Source organism: Rosa chinensis, chromosome 1, assembly GCF_002994745.2.
Source record: "Rosa chinensis cultivar Old Blush chromosome 1, RchiOBHm-V2, whole genome shotgun sequence".
Classification (NCBI taxonomy): Eukaryota; Viridiplantae; Streptophyta; class Magnoliopsida; order Rosales; family Rosaceae; genus Rosa; species Rosa chinensis.
The window spans coordinates 60,779,211-60,794,754 of NC_037088.1; the positions used below are offsets into that span (position 1 = coordinate 60,779,211).

At 37.3% G+C, this 15,544-nt stretch overlaps 2 protein-coding genes across 3 annotated transcripts; both read left to right on the plus strand.

The window, feature by feature from the left end:
* Positions 1-5,706: 5,706 nt before the first annotated feature.
* On the plus strand, positions 5,707-8,221 carry LOC112182929 (WEB family protein At2g40480). The gene is made up of 2 exons (XM_024321527.2): positions 5,707-6,052; positions 6,616-8,221. The coding sequence occupies exons 1-2, from the start codon at positions 5,795-5,797 to the stop codon at positions 8,038-8,040; spliced, it is 1,683 nt and encodes a 560-aa protein (XP_024177295.1). The 5' UTR covers positions 5,707-5,794; the 3' UTR covers positions 8,041-8,221.
* Positions 8,222-9,587: 1,366 nt separating this feature from the next.
* Positions 9,588-11,739, plus strand: LOC112182103. Of its 2 annotated transcripts, none has more exons than XM_024320542.2 (7): positions 9,588-9,723; positions 9,812-9,970; positions 10,057-10,144; positions 10,259-10,345; positions 11,001-11,057; positions 11,198-11,289; positions 11,405-11,733. In XM_024320542.2, exons 1-7 carry the CDS (start codon positions 9,647-9,649, stop codon positions 11,430-11,432), a joined length of 588 nt encoding a protein of 195 aa, XP_024176310.1. In that variant the 5' UTR covers positions 9,588-9,646; the 3' UTR covers positions 11,433-11,733. The 2 variants fall into 2 exon arrangements, with proteins under 2 accessions (XP_024176310.1, XP_040368936.1); XM_040513002.1 differs by having other exon boundaries at positions 9,605-9,723; positions 9,872-9,970; positions 11,405-11,739.
* The last annotated feature ends 3,805 nt before the right edge of the window (positions 11,740-15,544 follow it).

A 15,544-nucleotide genomic window follows, 5' to 3' on the forward strand; every position in this document is an offset into this window, starting at 1 on the left:
ACTGAAGGCCCACTACAAAAAAATTTGGCCTTTGTCCATTCCACTATAGTTCTAGGGAAGTTTACAATGAAGATTTGGCCCAACATGAAGACATTAGGCCCTTTTATGTTACCTCTAGGGAAAATGACGTTTTTGCAATGCCTTGGTGGATTTCTTGAGGTCTCTACATCTACATGTGCTCTGCTAGGTTTTTAGGACACTTTGATAAATCCTTACCTTTCATTTCTTTAAACCTTGAGCCTTAGCCCCATTACAACCTTTGAGAAGACCTTCTTGATCCTTAAGATGGGACAGCCCTTGATGTGGAGATGAGTTACAAGAGTTGAACCTATGGCTTGGGTCCATCCGTGCAAGTAATTGATATCCTTCATGAGATCTTTTTAAAAAAATTATATTCACAAAGTGCTTTTCGTTTCTTATATATGTGAGCTATTTGATTGCCTCAAAATATTTTCTCTCACATATAATTGAGTGATTATAAGCTTTTAAGCATTGTCTTGAATTCTGAGAGAAGAAAGAGTGGATATACCTTGTGAGGATATGAATCATACTTGTTCGAAGCATGCTTAACAGAAACCATCACCATTATTACAACCAAGTCCTACTTGTGTATGTGTGGATTATATGTTTTAATTAACTCTTGAATATCTACATATTGATTCTTGGTTGAGTGCTAATCTTGATGTTGTGAAAGTAGGAGATTTCTGAGACAAAAAGTTGAAGGGCAATAGAGTCATTGTTTTTGTAGAGTCTTTAATTTTCGTTGAGTCTTAGTGTGTGTCTTAGTGTGATTTTGCTAAGGGACTAGCAAAAGCTAAGTGTGGGGGAATTTGATAGGAGCATTTTAATGCGACGTTTTAACTGCATTTCCCTACATTTCTTACGTTATTTCCTTATTAAAACCCTGTTTAGGAAAGTTTCCATTCTTTGATTGGGAAAGTTCCTATTTGTAGAAAGTTTATATTTTTGTAGTTTCTATTTATCATTTTTAGTAAGTTGCCATTTTTCATTTTAGGAAAGTTTCTATTTTTCTTATTAGTTTCTATTTTTAGGACCTCCAAGCAAGTGGAAAATCTTGAGGAGGAAAATCAAAGTTCCAAGCAAGTGGAAAATCTTGAGGAGGAAAATCAAAGTTGCAACCAAGTGGAAAATCTTGAGGGAGGAAAATCAAAGTTGCAACCAAGTGGAAAATCTTGAGGAGGAAAATCAAAGTTGCAACCAAGTGGAAAATCTTGAGGAGGAAAATCAAAGTTGCAAGCAAGTGGAAAATCTTGAGGATGAAAATCAATTCAAGTTGAACAAGTGATAAACAAGTGGGAAGATATTTTTTACAAATTTGTCTAACATATCTAGCCTTTCATTTATGTTCATCTCCACCCTCCATTCATCATTTTTTGGGCTATAAATACACTTCTCCTCTCACTCTCAAAACACATTCCTTCATCCATTTCATCTTCTTTGTCTCTCCATTTCCTTTCCATTTTCCTTCTCCATTCTCTAGTTGCAAAGTTCTGCGTTTTCAAGCAAGGAGAGGAAGAAGAAGAAGGAGCCGTAAAGATCATATCCTCCATCATCCACCTTGAAGGCTTGCTTCCAAGATTCAAGATCCAACCATCTAGCTCTCCATCTCCATCTCCATCTCCCCTCACGGTGTAATTCATTCTTTTTCCTTGTAATGATCTTTTGTTTTCCTTGTTTGAATTCATATGAACTTGTTTCTAGTTAACAATAATGTTTAGGGCAAAGTTTAAGCCCAATTTCTATGTTTAAATAAAGTTTTCGAATTCTATAATTGTGATTCTAAGTTGCTTATGTGAGTTTGTTCGATTAAATTTGCTTTACAGAAAACTTTTATATGTTTATCTTATTTGGGTCGACACTTATAGGATTTGCATGTAATTGGTGCTAGGTTTAAGAACATGAAATCGACTTTTCGTTTTGTGTAACTTGAATCAAAAGTAGTAAAGGTTCTGGACAAGAATCGAATTTAATTGAAGAGGATTGCAATTAGGTGGACTTTTCCATAACTAAGTTGTACACTTGAGTTGATAGCCTTTCTCTATGTCTAATGCGTTGAACATGTCATGATTGACTAGCTTTCTAGGGCTTGATTGCATGTTTGATAGGATTAATCTAGGTGCTTTCGCTTAGGTTAATTAGCATTGAAAAGTAAAATATGGGAAATCATTTGCTTTCGAATGTTTCACATGATCAACTCCTCTCTCATGACTTGGAAGAACAATTATAGGGTTTGAATCGAATTTGATTACATGGAATTGATTTTGATCTTTGTTCCTTGCGTTCCACCCTTGTATATATGTTTTTACGTTTTCTTTATTTTATTTATTTTAATTTTAATTTTAAGAATCCTAATCCCCCCTTATTTGTGTTTACTTGTATATATTTATTCTTTATTTTATTTTTGTAAATAATACTTTTCTTTATTTGTTTCACAATTACAAGTGTACCCTCAATCCCCGGATAGAACGATCCCTATTTGCTTATACTACTAACGATATTTTCAGGGTTAAATTGCGCGCTTGCTTTTAGGCGCGTCAAGTACCTAACCAATGGGTGACTCTGAAATTCGGTATATTTTCTTTCAAACAAATCAAAATGATACATGAACTTGTAAATCTCAATCGAAAACATGTACATGCCGTTACATCCATGATCCATCGTTAATCAATGTGATGTTAGTCAAATTTATAAGGGCAAATCTATCTTTTCAAGGATTGATAAAGAAGAAAAAAGAGAGAGAAGGTAATTAGCTGTCTTTCTCTCTGCTTCATTGTACACGAAGAAGAATAAAGCTTCTCAAAGCAACTAATCGAGGATTTTTTTTTTATATTAACGGTAGATATCAATTCCTATATTGATGAGTTATGCAAGATCACATCAAAATAAAACCACAAAGCCACGAAGCTTTTTCAATAACAATAGGAATGAAAGCAATTCAACCCAACCTCAAAAGTAATTTCAATACGAAAGTATAGTTGGCCTTTGTTTTGCATCCTCTTCCAATTCATCCAAGTCGGAATCACTTGCGTGGTAACCTGGTTGCTTCTCGCTTACTTTCCAAACCGATCTTCAACTCTTGAAGCTCTACTCATCCAAGCATGTCCATTTTCTAGGTTTTTTTTTAACATCATAGCCATTGTGATACATCTGGCCTACCAAGACCTGCATTGCGAAGTCAACGCCCTTGGCTTCCTTGAGCATGTCCTGAAACCGCCGTTTGGAGTAGTTTGATACGACCTGGGCCAGAGGGACCCTCCATTGCTCTTCGGAGCTCTCCATCTTCAGCCCAGCTCGCTCTGGATCGACCAGGAGAATATTGCATGTTTTCACTATTTGCGGCGGCGAAACCCGGACTTGGGCCATTTGGGTCGGGCGTTTCGGGCGAGGATTATGAAGAGGGCAGAGATGGAGGAAAGAAGGCGAATTTGACAGCCAAGGTAGAGGACATGCACCCCATCAGAGCTGGCCCTGAGGGCAGCCGCCTTAGGCCACAGGCTTCCTGCGGGCCTCTAAGATCTGAGCTTCAGTACATTTTATACTAATATATATAAACTTTTGAAAATGATTTTATGCACCGACGGTGCAAGTGACCAAACACTTATAAGATGATCTTGACCCTTGATATTTATACTCAAATTTTTTTTTTTTAATAACCAAAAAGTGTGTGATGTAATCCAACCATCCATTCATGTTGATGTAAGTGTACGTCGGTGCTCTGAATTCTCCCCCATAAATTTTGCGTATAAATGACTTGCGTAATGAGGTAGAGTAGTGGCAGCGCCATTTTTAATGCTCCTTTATTGTAGCAGGAGTTCGAATCCTAATTCACACCTTTTTACATCCTAGTTTCTATTTTATGTTTTTTGTATGTTTTTGAAGCATTTTTTTATTGGTACGGACATGTTCTCAGTTGTATGTTTTGAAGTACTTATACAAAACAAATTCTATATATTTATTTTTGTTGTTATGATTTTATAATTATTAAACTAAATAAAAAATAATTTGATAATGAAAAAATATGTCACATTGTGATTACTCGCCTCAGGCCTCTACAATCTCAGGATTAGCCCTGCACCCCATTCACAAAACCTAGAATAAGATTCAAGCAGAACAACAACCTAGCTCATTGAGTGAGGACAAGATGATAAGCTTCATATGATTGAAATGGATTTTGGCTTTTGGGGTTGAAGGTGATCGGAAGTACCCGCTAAAAAGTTAGTTTGGGGTTTTGTTTTGTTTAGCTGGAAGTATGTAAGGTGAGGTCATGAGTGAGTTAGGTTTTTGAGAGTAGTGCAGATTACAGATCAGAATTCCCACATAGACAGAGAGAGAATACTAAATTACCCTTAGAAAAAATAAATAATGGCATAGGGTTAATAGTGTTATTGACGTCATGTACATATTTTTTGTTGAGATTACAATTTCATGTACCGTTTTGATTTGTTTGAAAGAAAATATACTGAACTTTGAAGTCACCAATTTGTCAGGTACTGTTGTTAAAAATTTCCTAAAAGAATAATAGATGGTGTATAACTTATTTATTTTTTACGCTAAACGAGAATCAAATCCTTAATCTAATCTAATTTAATTCAATGTAAATGAGCACCGGAAGAATGAGCCAAATCACAAACCAACAAAGGGCCCAAAACAAACGTTGACAGTATCAGCAGCATTGTTGGGCGTCTGCTAAAAGCAAAAACCCAACCTATGAAAGCCGATTTACATAGTGAGAAGTAAGAAGTAGTTCATCGATCAAGAATGTCTGCTTCCCTGAAATTCACATTTGACAATGATGAACTCTATGCATCAAATGGGTAGGAGTTTGATTACATGTCTTGGTGATTAAGGCAGAATGTTACAATTAAGAGAACATATACAAAAAGAAGAAGAAGAAAGGTAATTATTTTTCTCATATCAAATTATGATATTACAATACTGCGAATGCATGTTATTGATTAAAGTTTATGATTTAAAATCAGAAAGAAAATTAAAGACTAAGTATTTAAAACAACTAAAAAAAATAACAAATTAAAACTTATCTCAAGTTAAATAGCGATTCATGATTAAAGTTGATATCAAAGAAGGATACAAAAATTAACCAATCTTTATCGGGAAAAAAAAAAACTCGTCTAATTGATCTTTCGACACATGATGATCATCTTTAAATTTCGAACAATCGCCAGAAAGAAAAGGCATGTTTTCTCACTTTTATTACCTTTACTTTGTGCAAAGCAAAAAATAAAAAGAAAATCACTTTGATCATCTACACACCAAACTAAAGTTACCTACCAAACGAACCTTTAGAAAGTCAATCATAACCGCAACATGGGTTAACATGGCTTTCCCAAAGAACCCGCAATTCACGCTCGCAAATTCAGCAAAAAAGTGACCCCGGTCAACAGGTCAACACCCAGATCCCCTCCTTCTCACCTACACTAGATCTCCGACGTGTAACCTCCCCATTGGCCTAACTAAACCAAAAGTCAAAGAACAAAATCAACTACTTATGTTTGTCCAATCCTCATACACCACGTACCCCGTCACAGTTAATCCCATTCCACACTGAATCCCCCTTTTACTGGACCCGGTTTACCGACCGAGTCGTGACTCGGACCCCCACCCAAGGCAGCATCATCATAACGCACCCATCATCCTCGGTACCACATAAAATCACACAAGGTGCTTCCTTTCGATGATGGGTTTTGTCCCCAAGCTCCTTATTAAGCTCTTCTTGCTGTGAAGGACTGACTAAGCTGACTTGGGTTCTTCTGCAATGGCAGCCGAAACGGTTCCGGGCACGCCCGGTATAAAGGAAATAAGGTCCGACTCCGGGTCCGAGATGTTTCAGTTTAACACGAATGCTGGTCATGGAGGAGGTTCATTGTCGCCGAGTCCGCCGCCCGGGATAAGGAGGGTGAGTTTGAGGGCGGAGATTGATACTTCGCCGCCTTTCGGTTCGGTCAAGGAGGCTGTGACCCGTTTTGGCGGCAGTGGGTCTTGGATACCATACTATAAGCTCGGAGAAAACTATGTAAGTGTCACATGTCTTACTATGCAAGCGTGTCTTTTTTTCACGAAAACTATACAATAACAATTTCACACATTTTGTCACACTTCTTTAGTACAGTTACTAGTATACAGTATGACAAGTTTGTTGCCAAGCTGAAAAATTTATACCTTCATGCAAGTTGATAGAGTTTTAAGGTTGGCAATTTGATCCATAGCTTTGAACTTGGTCTGTTTATGAAGTTCTTTGCTTTCATTTATACAACAATTCTACGCCTTGCCTTGTTTCTGACTGCAAAATTTAGCTGTCCAGATGATCACAAACGCACTGTTATATGCACTTCTTGCTACGTCTAGCGGTTAATCTAGATAATTAATTAGATAGTAGTTTTACCGAATGTGATACTGGATTGAGAGTTATGTATACCCAGCAGAAGAATTTTCTCGTCTCTCTGTCTTTACTGTGTGTGTTATTTAGTAGTTTAAATGGTGATTCATGAATTAAAATTAGTGTATATATATTCTTTCATAATTCTTCTTGGTTTGATTGGGTGTCGTTCTTGGTTTAATTGGAATTTATACAAGCAGAATGGGGGTGAAGAGTTTGACTTAAAGAAAGTTGAGGAACAAGCAGCAGAGTTGGAGAAGGATCTGATTGTAAAAGAGCTAGAGACGCTTGATGTTTTAGAAGAACTAGCAACAACAAAGAGAATTGTGGAGGAGCTAAAGAGACAGCTGCAGAAAGAAGCATTGAAATGCTTGACAGTTCCACCGGAGTACCATTCAGAAGCAGAGCACATGTCACCATCCCCTGCCATCAAAGAGATGAACAAGGAAAATAATTTCATGATGATGGGAAATTCAAGTCCCAATCACCCTTCTTCCTCACCTGATCTGATCTTGATGGAGCTGAAACAAGCGAAAATGAACCTCGGTAACACGATCAATGATCTAGGGGTGATTCAATCTTCTGTTGAATCTTTGAACAAGAAGATGCAAAACGAGAAAATTTTGCTTGAAAAAACCCGAGAGAGGTTGACTTCACAGTTTGCGGGGGTGTCATCACTAGAGGAGGAGATGAATAGCATAAAAGTGAAGATAAGAGCAGCTGATGATGCAGAAACCAAGACTAAGAAAATGGCCAAACCTTCGAATTTTGAGGCCAAAACCAGCATGAAGAAGACTGCTGAAATGAGGTGGGTTGCGGCGAAGAAGATGGAAGAAGCAGCTAAGGCAGCAGAAGCTGTTGCTCTTGCTGACCTCAGAGCTCTAACGAGCTACTGTGAGAGCTCATCAGGGTATGTCCTTCCGGAGCCGGAGAAACTGAGCTTGAATTCGAGAATGAAATCACCTATAAGCTCAAGAGCTCAAGAAGCTCATGGCTGGTTCAAGAAGAAGCTAGCAGATGCCATGTTCCAAATTGATGAAGCTAATGCATCCAAATTGGCCATACTAAAGAAGTTGAAGGAAGCAACAGAAGAAGTCAATTACAGTAAGCAATTCTTGGAGGAGGCATTGAACAATGTAGAACTCGCGAATCGGAAGCAACTTGCTGCTGAAGAGGCTCTACAGATTTTGGTGCCAGAGCATGGTAAGGGACAGGTTGCTTATAACACAAGCAACGTAAACAATTTCCAACCATCGAATTACCCCCGGAATTCTCCCATTAATGAGATGAGCAGGTCATCAGTCCTAGCAAACGATCTCCATCGTTCAAAGCCCCTTCTAAGGCCAAACGTTTCACTGCGAGATGTACTTAGCAGGAAACAGGTTCTTCCCGAAGATTTTGTTCCGAAAAAGGAATTGGATCGCGGCCATGCTGAGACACATAGAGTGGCTCTGAGTGAAATGCTTCATGCACTGAGGGAGGATCTGACATGTCCTTCAAAAGTTGAGCAGAAAGATGGGAATGATCGACAGAGGAAGAAGTTTGGTTTCATCCAGATTTCACTTCCATTGTCAAGGCCAAGTAAGAAAAAGATGCATACTTCGAACGGGAATGGGGCACATTAGATTGAGTGATTTGGTACCAACATACATATATATTTCTTAATATTTCGAATTCCTTGGTTTTGAGTATGGTTTTGTTAGTGTCTTGAAAGAGTTGTTTTGCTAGGGTTTGTACAGAGTGATTTTGTATCGATTGGTCTGTGTTATTTATTGGAGTGAGAAATAAAGTAACTATTTAGCGTGATATTTAATTTGTTCATAGAATTTAAATGTGAAAATATTTGAATACTTGAATATTTAATTATATTGTAAAACGCTATTCGATATATTTTTACCAAACTTGTGAACATGTTATTCTTTTCATCTCTCATGACTTATGAAATAGTATACTTTTACCAATGAACTTATGAATTATATTGATAATTTACTTGAAAACTTATCTAAGTAGTTGAAAAAGTCGTATGTATATATGATTATACTTGACTACAATCCACTCTTGAAATTCAAGATGAACTCTAGGCACCAAGTTGAAAAAAGAGAGTCGCTATGTAGTCTGAGTGGAAGGGGTGATTCAAGTGGTTTGTGGTTGTGTTTAATTGGCTTATGATGATTGTTTTTGACAATTTACGCCATACCTGTAAGTTAGTCTGTAACCCACATTTATTTTAGGGTTATGTGTGGTGCTCCCATTACTCGGAGTATGGATAAGAGAATAACCACAACTTGTCACTTCATAGTTTGTAATACTTTATACTATTATTAAAAGAAAATGTTTTGTTAGTTAAAATTAAAAAATTTTGAATCACAAAAGCAAATATGATCATTATAAAATAGATTTTTATTAAAAAAAACTAGCATGTGCCCACACTCTATGTGTGTGGATGTTTTTTTTATATTTTTTGGTAAGGAAGTGGGTAGTTTCTTAACCAAAGCAGTTTTCTACAACAATAATTATTATTTATTTTATTTTAAGAAATTTATTTTCTTTTTATTTTTTTAAATTGACATTATTGTCCCTATTGGTTATTTCAGTTTCTAAAGTTTTTTAGAGAATTATATTAGTCTAATTTTTCAATTTTGAAGAGCAAGCTCTCTTATCTTAATAATAGTTTAGATTAAAAAGAAGGGTTAATTGATCATACAACCCACACTTCTCTCACCCACTATTTTTTTCTCTACAATGAGCGAATAACTGTTTTTGATTTCATATATATTTTTCATTTCTTAAAAAAAAAAAAAATTACACATATCGAGGTAGTTTAAATAAAGATTTCATTTATTCTTTAAAAAAAATAAAAAAATAGACCATCGGTAGCATATCGAGGTATGTACGAGAAATGTCATTTGATTAATTGAAAATTCAGGCGCCATTTACATCCGCGCCTTATTTTTAGTTTTTACCTCTTGTCAAAATTTACAGCATACACCGCTTCCCGCCCAACACTGTAGCGCGCAAGTTAGCAAACCCACACATCACTCGACTACCGTGCACGTCTTTTCACGCTGGCACACTATTCCGTAAAATGCGTTGCGTGGGGCAATGAACACTGGGTAACAGTGAACCTCGCAGTAAATAATAGCCGAGTGTGCTATTAATTAATAATCGGCAAGCTTCGAACCCAAAAAACTGCAAAAGCAAAGTAATAGCCAAGTTGCAGAGCTTTGTTCAATGGTGAATCTGAGGAGGACCCGGAAAAGAGTCCGTGCAATCCCTCGTGCCCCAGATGGAAGTGCCTTTCAAAATTGGTATGGCATTTGTTTAGTTTTTTATTTTTTTTCACTCTCCTTTATATTTTGGGTGAAATATTTGGGTTCTTAAATGTGAATTGTGCAGTAATAAATGTGGGGTTTCTGTGCCTATTGCTTTGGCTGTGATGCATGAGTGTGAACCCAACAAGGAGATGAAGAGGTTTAAAGGTGTAGGCTATGATGTTGAGGAGAAGCAGAGCTTTTGGGACCAGCTAGTTGTGATGGCGCCTTTTCATTTCTTCATGTAATTTTTGGAGTATTGTGTTGCTTTTTGTGATTCTGTTGTGTTGATGAGGAAAGGTTTTGGGTTTAATTTTGTGGGCTTATCAGGAAAGAGTTTACAAAGACCAGGGAGGGTGGAGATTGGGTTGAGACTAACCGAGACGGGTTTGAGGTGTGGAAGAAAATGTCCGAGAAGGTAAAACTGTACAAGTAAATCTTGATGCTTATTACTTTATCAGTCCTACCCTGTTGTTACTTTGGGGGAATTCATATGTTTGATCACATTTGTTTCGAATTTGTTTTTGTTTAGGAGAGGCAACCATATGTCAAAGAAGCACAGAGGATTGATGAGGCTTATCAGAAAGCTTTGCTCGAAGAATCAAATGATGGGCTAAAGGTATATGAATGCCAACTAAGTTCTGAATATATGGTATTAGAGAGTTAAAAAAGGCACATCAGAGATAGAGTTTGATATATAGGGGATGTATTTCATATTTGTAGTGATATATTCGATTGTTTTAGTGGGTGCTGACGATAGATTTTAATGACTTTCTTGCTCTTTCTTCTATTCCATTTGTGTATGGTTCTGTGTAATTGCGAATGGTGATTCCCTTTGGTGATAATCATGTTCCCAATTTCTAGTGAGGATTTCTGTAATTTAGTTAAATTCAGTTTCAAGAATTCTGCCTGATATAAAATGTAGTAGGTGATGACCATTATGTGCGCTTCATCTATAGTTTTACATGTGAAGAGATTTGGTTGTGCATAGCCACCTTCACAGAAGTGAGTGATTCATTTAGTTGATAGCATGTATAGTCTCAAGTTGTTTTTTGTCTTAGTGATACCAAGGATGAGGAAAAGCTGTCCTCTCTTTCAAAGTTGTATACTTTATCTGATGTTACAAACTTAGAGTTACTCTACTTCAATTGCAAGTGTTCAATTTGATATTAATGCATGTAGACCCTCTAGCTTATCTCCAGAATGTATAAATCTTACTCTTCCCCTACCCACATATCCAAGAATTGAATATATGATGAGATGGTTGCTCGCAGGTAGATGATGAAGCAGATTCTGCAAATACAGCTGGGAACAATGGGAAGTTTGGTGAGGTGTGGATTGCATTAAGAATCATGATACATTTCTTGTTTATTGGTTGGTTTGATAATTATCTATATCATTCTGATTGTTTCTATCCAGTATGCTCATGCTCATAAATTAATTTTTTTTTCATCTTATGGTTTGATAACAGTTGTATGAAGACTCAGACAATGAGAGTTCTGATTTTCTTGGTGAATCATGGGACAATTCTGTTAGAACTGGATCTTGGCACACCTACCATCGGTCTCGCTCTCTCCCCCTACATTTGTTCATTATTGTTTGGCTACAATTGTTTTTCCCTTTGATCTTTTGTTCTGCATATTCCTGCTACATTCATAACTTTTGCCTTGTGAAACAGGCCAATGGTGCATCAGTTTACCCCATGAAATAGACAAAAGGTGATTGCTGAGAACTGCATGAACTCATGAACTCTATGAAGTTAAGGAACCCTCCACAAGGTTTACCTTTTGGCATCTGATCTCATTTTTTGTTCCATTTCAAATGCTTTCAAAGGCAAGTCATTTGGCATTTTGGCTATTGTATAGTAATTGTAGAAGTTGGGGTGCTAGTTTTTTCTTTATAGAGTCGAAAAGGTTTGATTTTGACTCACCGAGACTCTATTCAAGAAAAAAGAAGAGGTTCGAAACTTTGTAAAAAGTCTGTTAATAATGATTCTATTGACTCTAACGAGGTTATTTGCTAGTATCCCGGCGTGGTGTGTACTTCAGATAGACATGTCTTCGTGTATGTGATACACTAATACAGTAATACTCGTATTGTGATTAATATTTCCATGGCTACAAAACTATTTAGAAACCTAGACCTATGTAACCTATTTTTAGGCCATTATCATGACATATGAACGCCGAACGTGAGATATAGCTACAAAATCATTCGGAAACCTTGATCTACAAAATTCTTTGTTATGGCATCTTTCATTTAGTAAGTAGGTTTTCTTAATTCTCTACTCTTTATGATTTTTATACATAGCATAAATGTGTGGGTTCCTAACCACTATAGTCCTTGAACCCTAACTCGATCTCTTCTTCTATCGATCAGCTCGATCGACTTCTCTAATAAGTCTATCTGTTCTCTTCATCTGGAAAAGAAGCTCTAAAGGCCAATAAATAAAATTCGACAGTCAGCTCCTCATAATAGGAAGGATGAGTTGCCGGATTCCATTCTTGAATCTGTTGGGTTTGGTGCCTATCCCTCCTTGGTAGAGATATTTTGCATGGCATGAATGCATGGTATTAATTGTCTGTGTATTCAAGGTGACAACTTATGCATGGAAAATTGGTGCATGGTCAAGTGCATGCATTGTGTATAAATGCATGGTCAAGTGCATGCATTGTGTATAAATGCATGGTCAAGTTGATGCATTGGGAAGAAATCCATAGTTAAATTCATGTTTTGACCCTTTTAGTCTTCCTAGGGAGTTAATGTGGGAGAAGGGTGGTTGATTCATGTATGGGCATTGATGAAGTGAGTCTAGAGACTTCTATCAATGGTATAAATAGATGAAGCTTGTGTAGAAGCAAGCAAGGAGAGGTCTAGAGCAACTCTAAGGGTCTTCGTGTATAGAAGCAAAGTGAGTTGTGTTCAAGGGTGTGAATAGCTCTTGGGGTAGAGTGATCTTCTAGGTTGAGAGAGGGTGTACAAGGGGTATCATATTGGATACAAGGGTTTGGGTTGGGCATAAACTTGAGCGGTGTAATCTTGTACTTATGTAATTCTCTCATTAGTGAAGGTGAAACTCTCTGAGGACGTAGGTAAGGATATTGGCCGAACCTCTTTAAATCTTGTTGCTTCTTTTCTTAGTTATTTCTTCTTTCTATCTCTATTTCTAGTACTTGCGTGGCGGAGGGGTTAAATTCCTTAACAGAATCATGCATACTTCCCTTGTTACCGATGAGAGATGCGGTGGAAACTAACCTGATTTCCCGTCGGTGGAGGCGCATCTCGAGGCATTCAATTCTCACCAGGCGCAATCTTGAACTCGACATTGCAATTGTCTTCGGAAATAGACCGAGGGATGATATATATGGAGAAGTTTGTGAATGATGCACGTATTTGTCCTAGACCCAGAATCTACTCGCGTCCTTGATCATTGGGTTCGTTTTGCAATTGCAAAGGGAGTTGAAGAGATGCAGCTTTTGTTGTATCGGTCTTTTGGCTACTCTTATAATCCAAGAAACGATATTTATGTTTTTCCATCAGTTGCTTCTCCAAGGCTCAAGTCTGAAACACTTGTCGTTGCGTGGATGTGTTCTGAGACCTCCTCCTGATTTTGACGGGTTTAATAAGCTAAGATCCCTTCGTCTAAGTGAAGTAAGTGTTGATCAAATTTTTATGGCACATCTCTTGTCTGTTTGTTTGTTGCTTGAAAGCTTGACAGTAAAGGATTGTAGGGGACCATCACATCTGAATATTTCTGGTGACCATCTAAGTGATCTGAAGCTGTTGCAGCTGTCGGATTGCGAAAAGATTGAGATTTCGGCACCCAATCTCGTCTCATTGGAGAATATGTTGGTAATTTTTTTAGGATTGTTTTTGTCAAAACTCCACCGCGGTTAGCAAGAATTTATTTTGTAACTACTGTCAAATATAAGGATACATTACCTTCAGCTCTAACCCAAATTACATCGTTTCCTCTGCCCGAGACTCTTCTTCTGTGGATGTCCGATGAAATACCCCAAATGATCAGCAGCCTCCCAAACTTTAAAAATCTCAAGCAATTGAGCTTAATTTTCTGGCAACGCATGGGGTAGTATATCTGATAATCTCAATCCTCTCCGGTATGTGCCGGATCTCCTCAAGGTTGCACCCCTTTTGGAAGAGTTTGTGTTGACTGAATTTACCTTCAGGTTGCTCGATAAGATGAATCAACAAGAAATAAGGAATCTAGAATGTTCAAGATCATTTACACATGATCACTTGAAAAAGGTTAAATTGCAGGGATTTCATGGTAATTGGTGTGGGATAGAATTTGCCCTTTGGATACTGAGGAATTCAGCAAAGCTCGATATACTGGTGGTTAATCCGGTTGGACAATTCTACGATGTATATTTACAAAAATGGTGGGATGTTCGAGACATACGTTCATCATCTTGGAGAGAGGACAGGATACTTGTCCAAGAAAAACTCGAGCAAGTAAAGACTAATGCTCGATTTATAATTGAGACTGATTTTGTCACTTGAAATAGCGGGCGTCAAGTATGATTGCAATCATTAATTTCTCAAGTATCATGAATTATTCATGATTTGGCAGTAGAACTACCACCAATACTTCGCTCATTCTTAATGACAAAATTTGCATGGTCAACTGTGAATAACTAATTATGTGAAAGCATAATTTCTTTGTGGGTTGTATTTTTTTTTTTGAAAAAAAAAAATCTATTGATGGAGTAACATTACCTATCTAGTACAATTTGATCATGTTACATTACTATTTTTTTTTTGTTTAGTTGTGTCTAGTACTTGCACTTGGGGATGTTTAGAGCTCTGATGCTTATTAGAGTTACAATTTGAGACATTATATCACAACATTTTGTTTATCTCATCTTCAAAGTCAAAATATGGTTCGCCAAAACTATACTTTACAGTTTTACTATACTACACTACAGGTGTGTTTGTTTCATAGGATTGACATGCCCATCCTTAATTTCTATAGGAATCCATGACTTCTATAGCTTGGTTTATGCTAAATTAATACATGACTCTGTGTTTGGTGCGCGTAGGCCTAAGAAGCAAACCAACATGGTGTCCCCAGCTGTAAATCTCTCTCTCTCTCTCTCTCTCTCTCTCTAACAACTTTTACGTAACCAGAAATAGAATTCTACTGAGATCAAACAACTTGAGCAATAGAATTCCCAACACAACTCCTCCCTAACTTATGCTGATCTTAGTAGAAACAACTTAGTTGGGGAATTTCTCTGATAACGACTTAGTAGAAACAACTCTTAATCTCTCTGATAACAATCTCATCCACAAACTCCCAACCGGAGGTCAATTTTTGGTGTTTTGCAACTCGTCCTTTGCCAGAATCTCTCTTCTCTGTTTGCCACACAGCCTGTCATGCCTGACTGTTCGAGCCCACAAAGCATTTGATACCTCCATGAAATCGGAGAGAGAAAGATAGGGAAAGATGACATAATCAAAGAACCATAAACCCTTCTACATAGAAATAAGGAATCGAAGAGAAGATTTTCAGTATACGATCCAGACTGAGCTGAATTGCATGTAAGTAGGTGAGCATGACAAGGCGAGGCTGAAGCGAAGAATGAGATTTCCATAGTCCAACGATTTTTGGTGTCACTCTAGAAGAAGGGGTTGAGTCTTTTTTTAGGACTCTAGAAAAATCTCTAGCCAAAACAATATAGATCAAGAGAATATCCAAATCTTCCCCAAAGAAGAACCTATCACGTGACTTCAATGACCTACGGTCACGTGGACTTCATACCCATCTCAAACGAGCCTCCCATCTACACCAAGATCT

Excerpts from the sequence above, each read along its gene's own strand:
- LOC112182929 (XM_024321527.2), top strand. The coding sequence starts at position 5,795 with ATGGCAGCCGAAACGGTTCCGGGCACGCCCGGTATAAAGGAAATAAGG. Across the intron at positions 6,053-6,615 it reads ATAAGCTCGGAGAAAACTAT|AATGGGGGTGAAGAGTTTGA; the intron begins GTAAGTGTCACA and ends TTATACAAGCAG.
- LOC112182103 (XM_024320542.2), top strand. The coding sequence starts at position 9,647 with ATGGTGAATCTGAGGAGGACCCGGAAAAGAGTCCGTGCAATCCCTCGT. Across the intron at positions 9,724-9,811 it reads GGAAGTGCCTTTCAAAATTG|TAATAAATGTGGGGTTTCTG; the intron begins GTATGGCATTTG and ends TGAATTGTGCAG. Across the intron at positions 10,346-11,000 it reads AATCAAATGATGGGCTAAAG|GTAGATGATGAAGCAGATTC; the intron begins GTATATGAATGC and ends GGTTGCTCGCAG.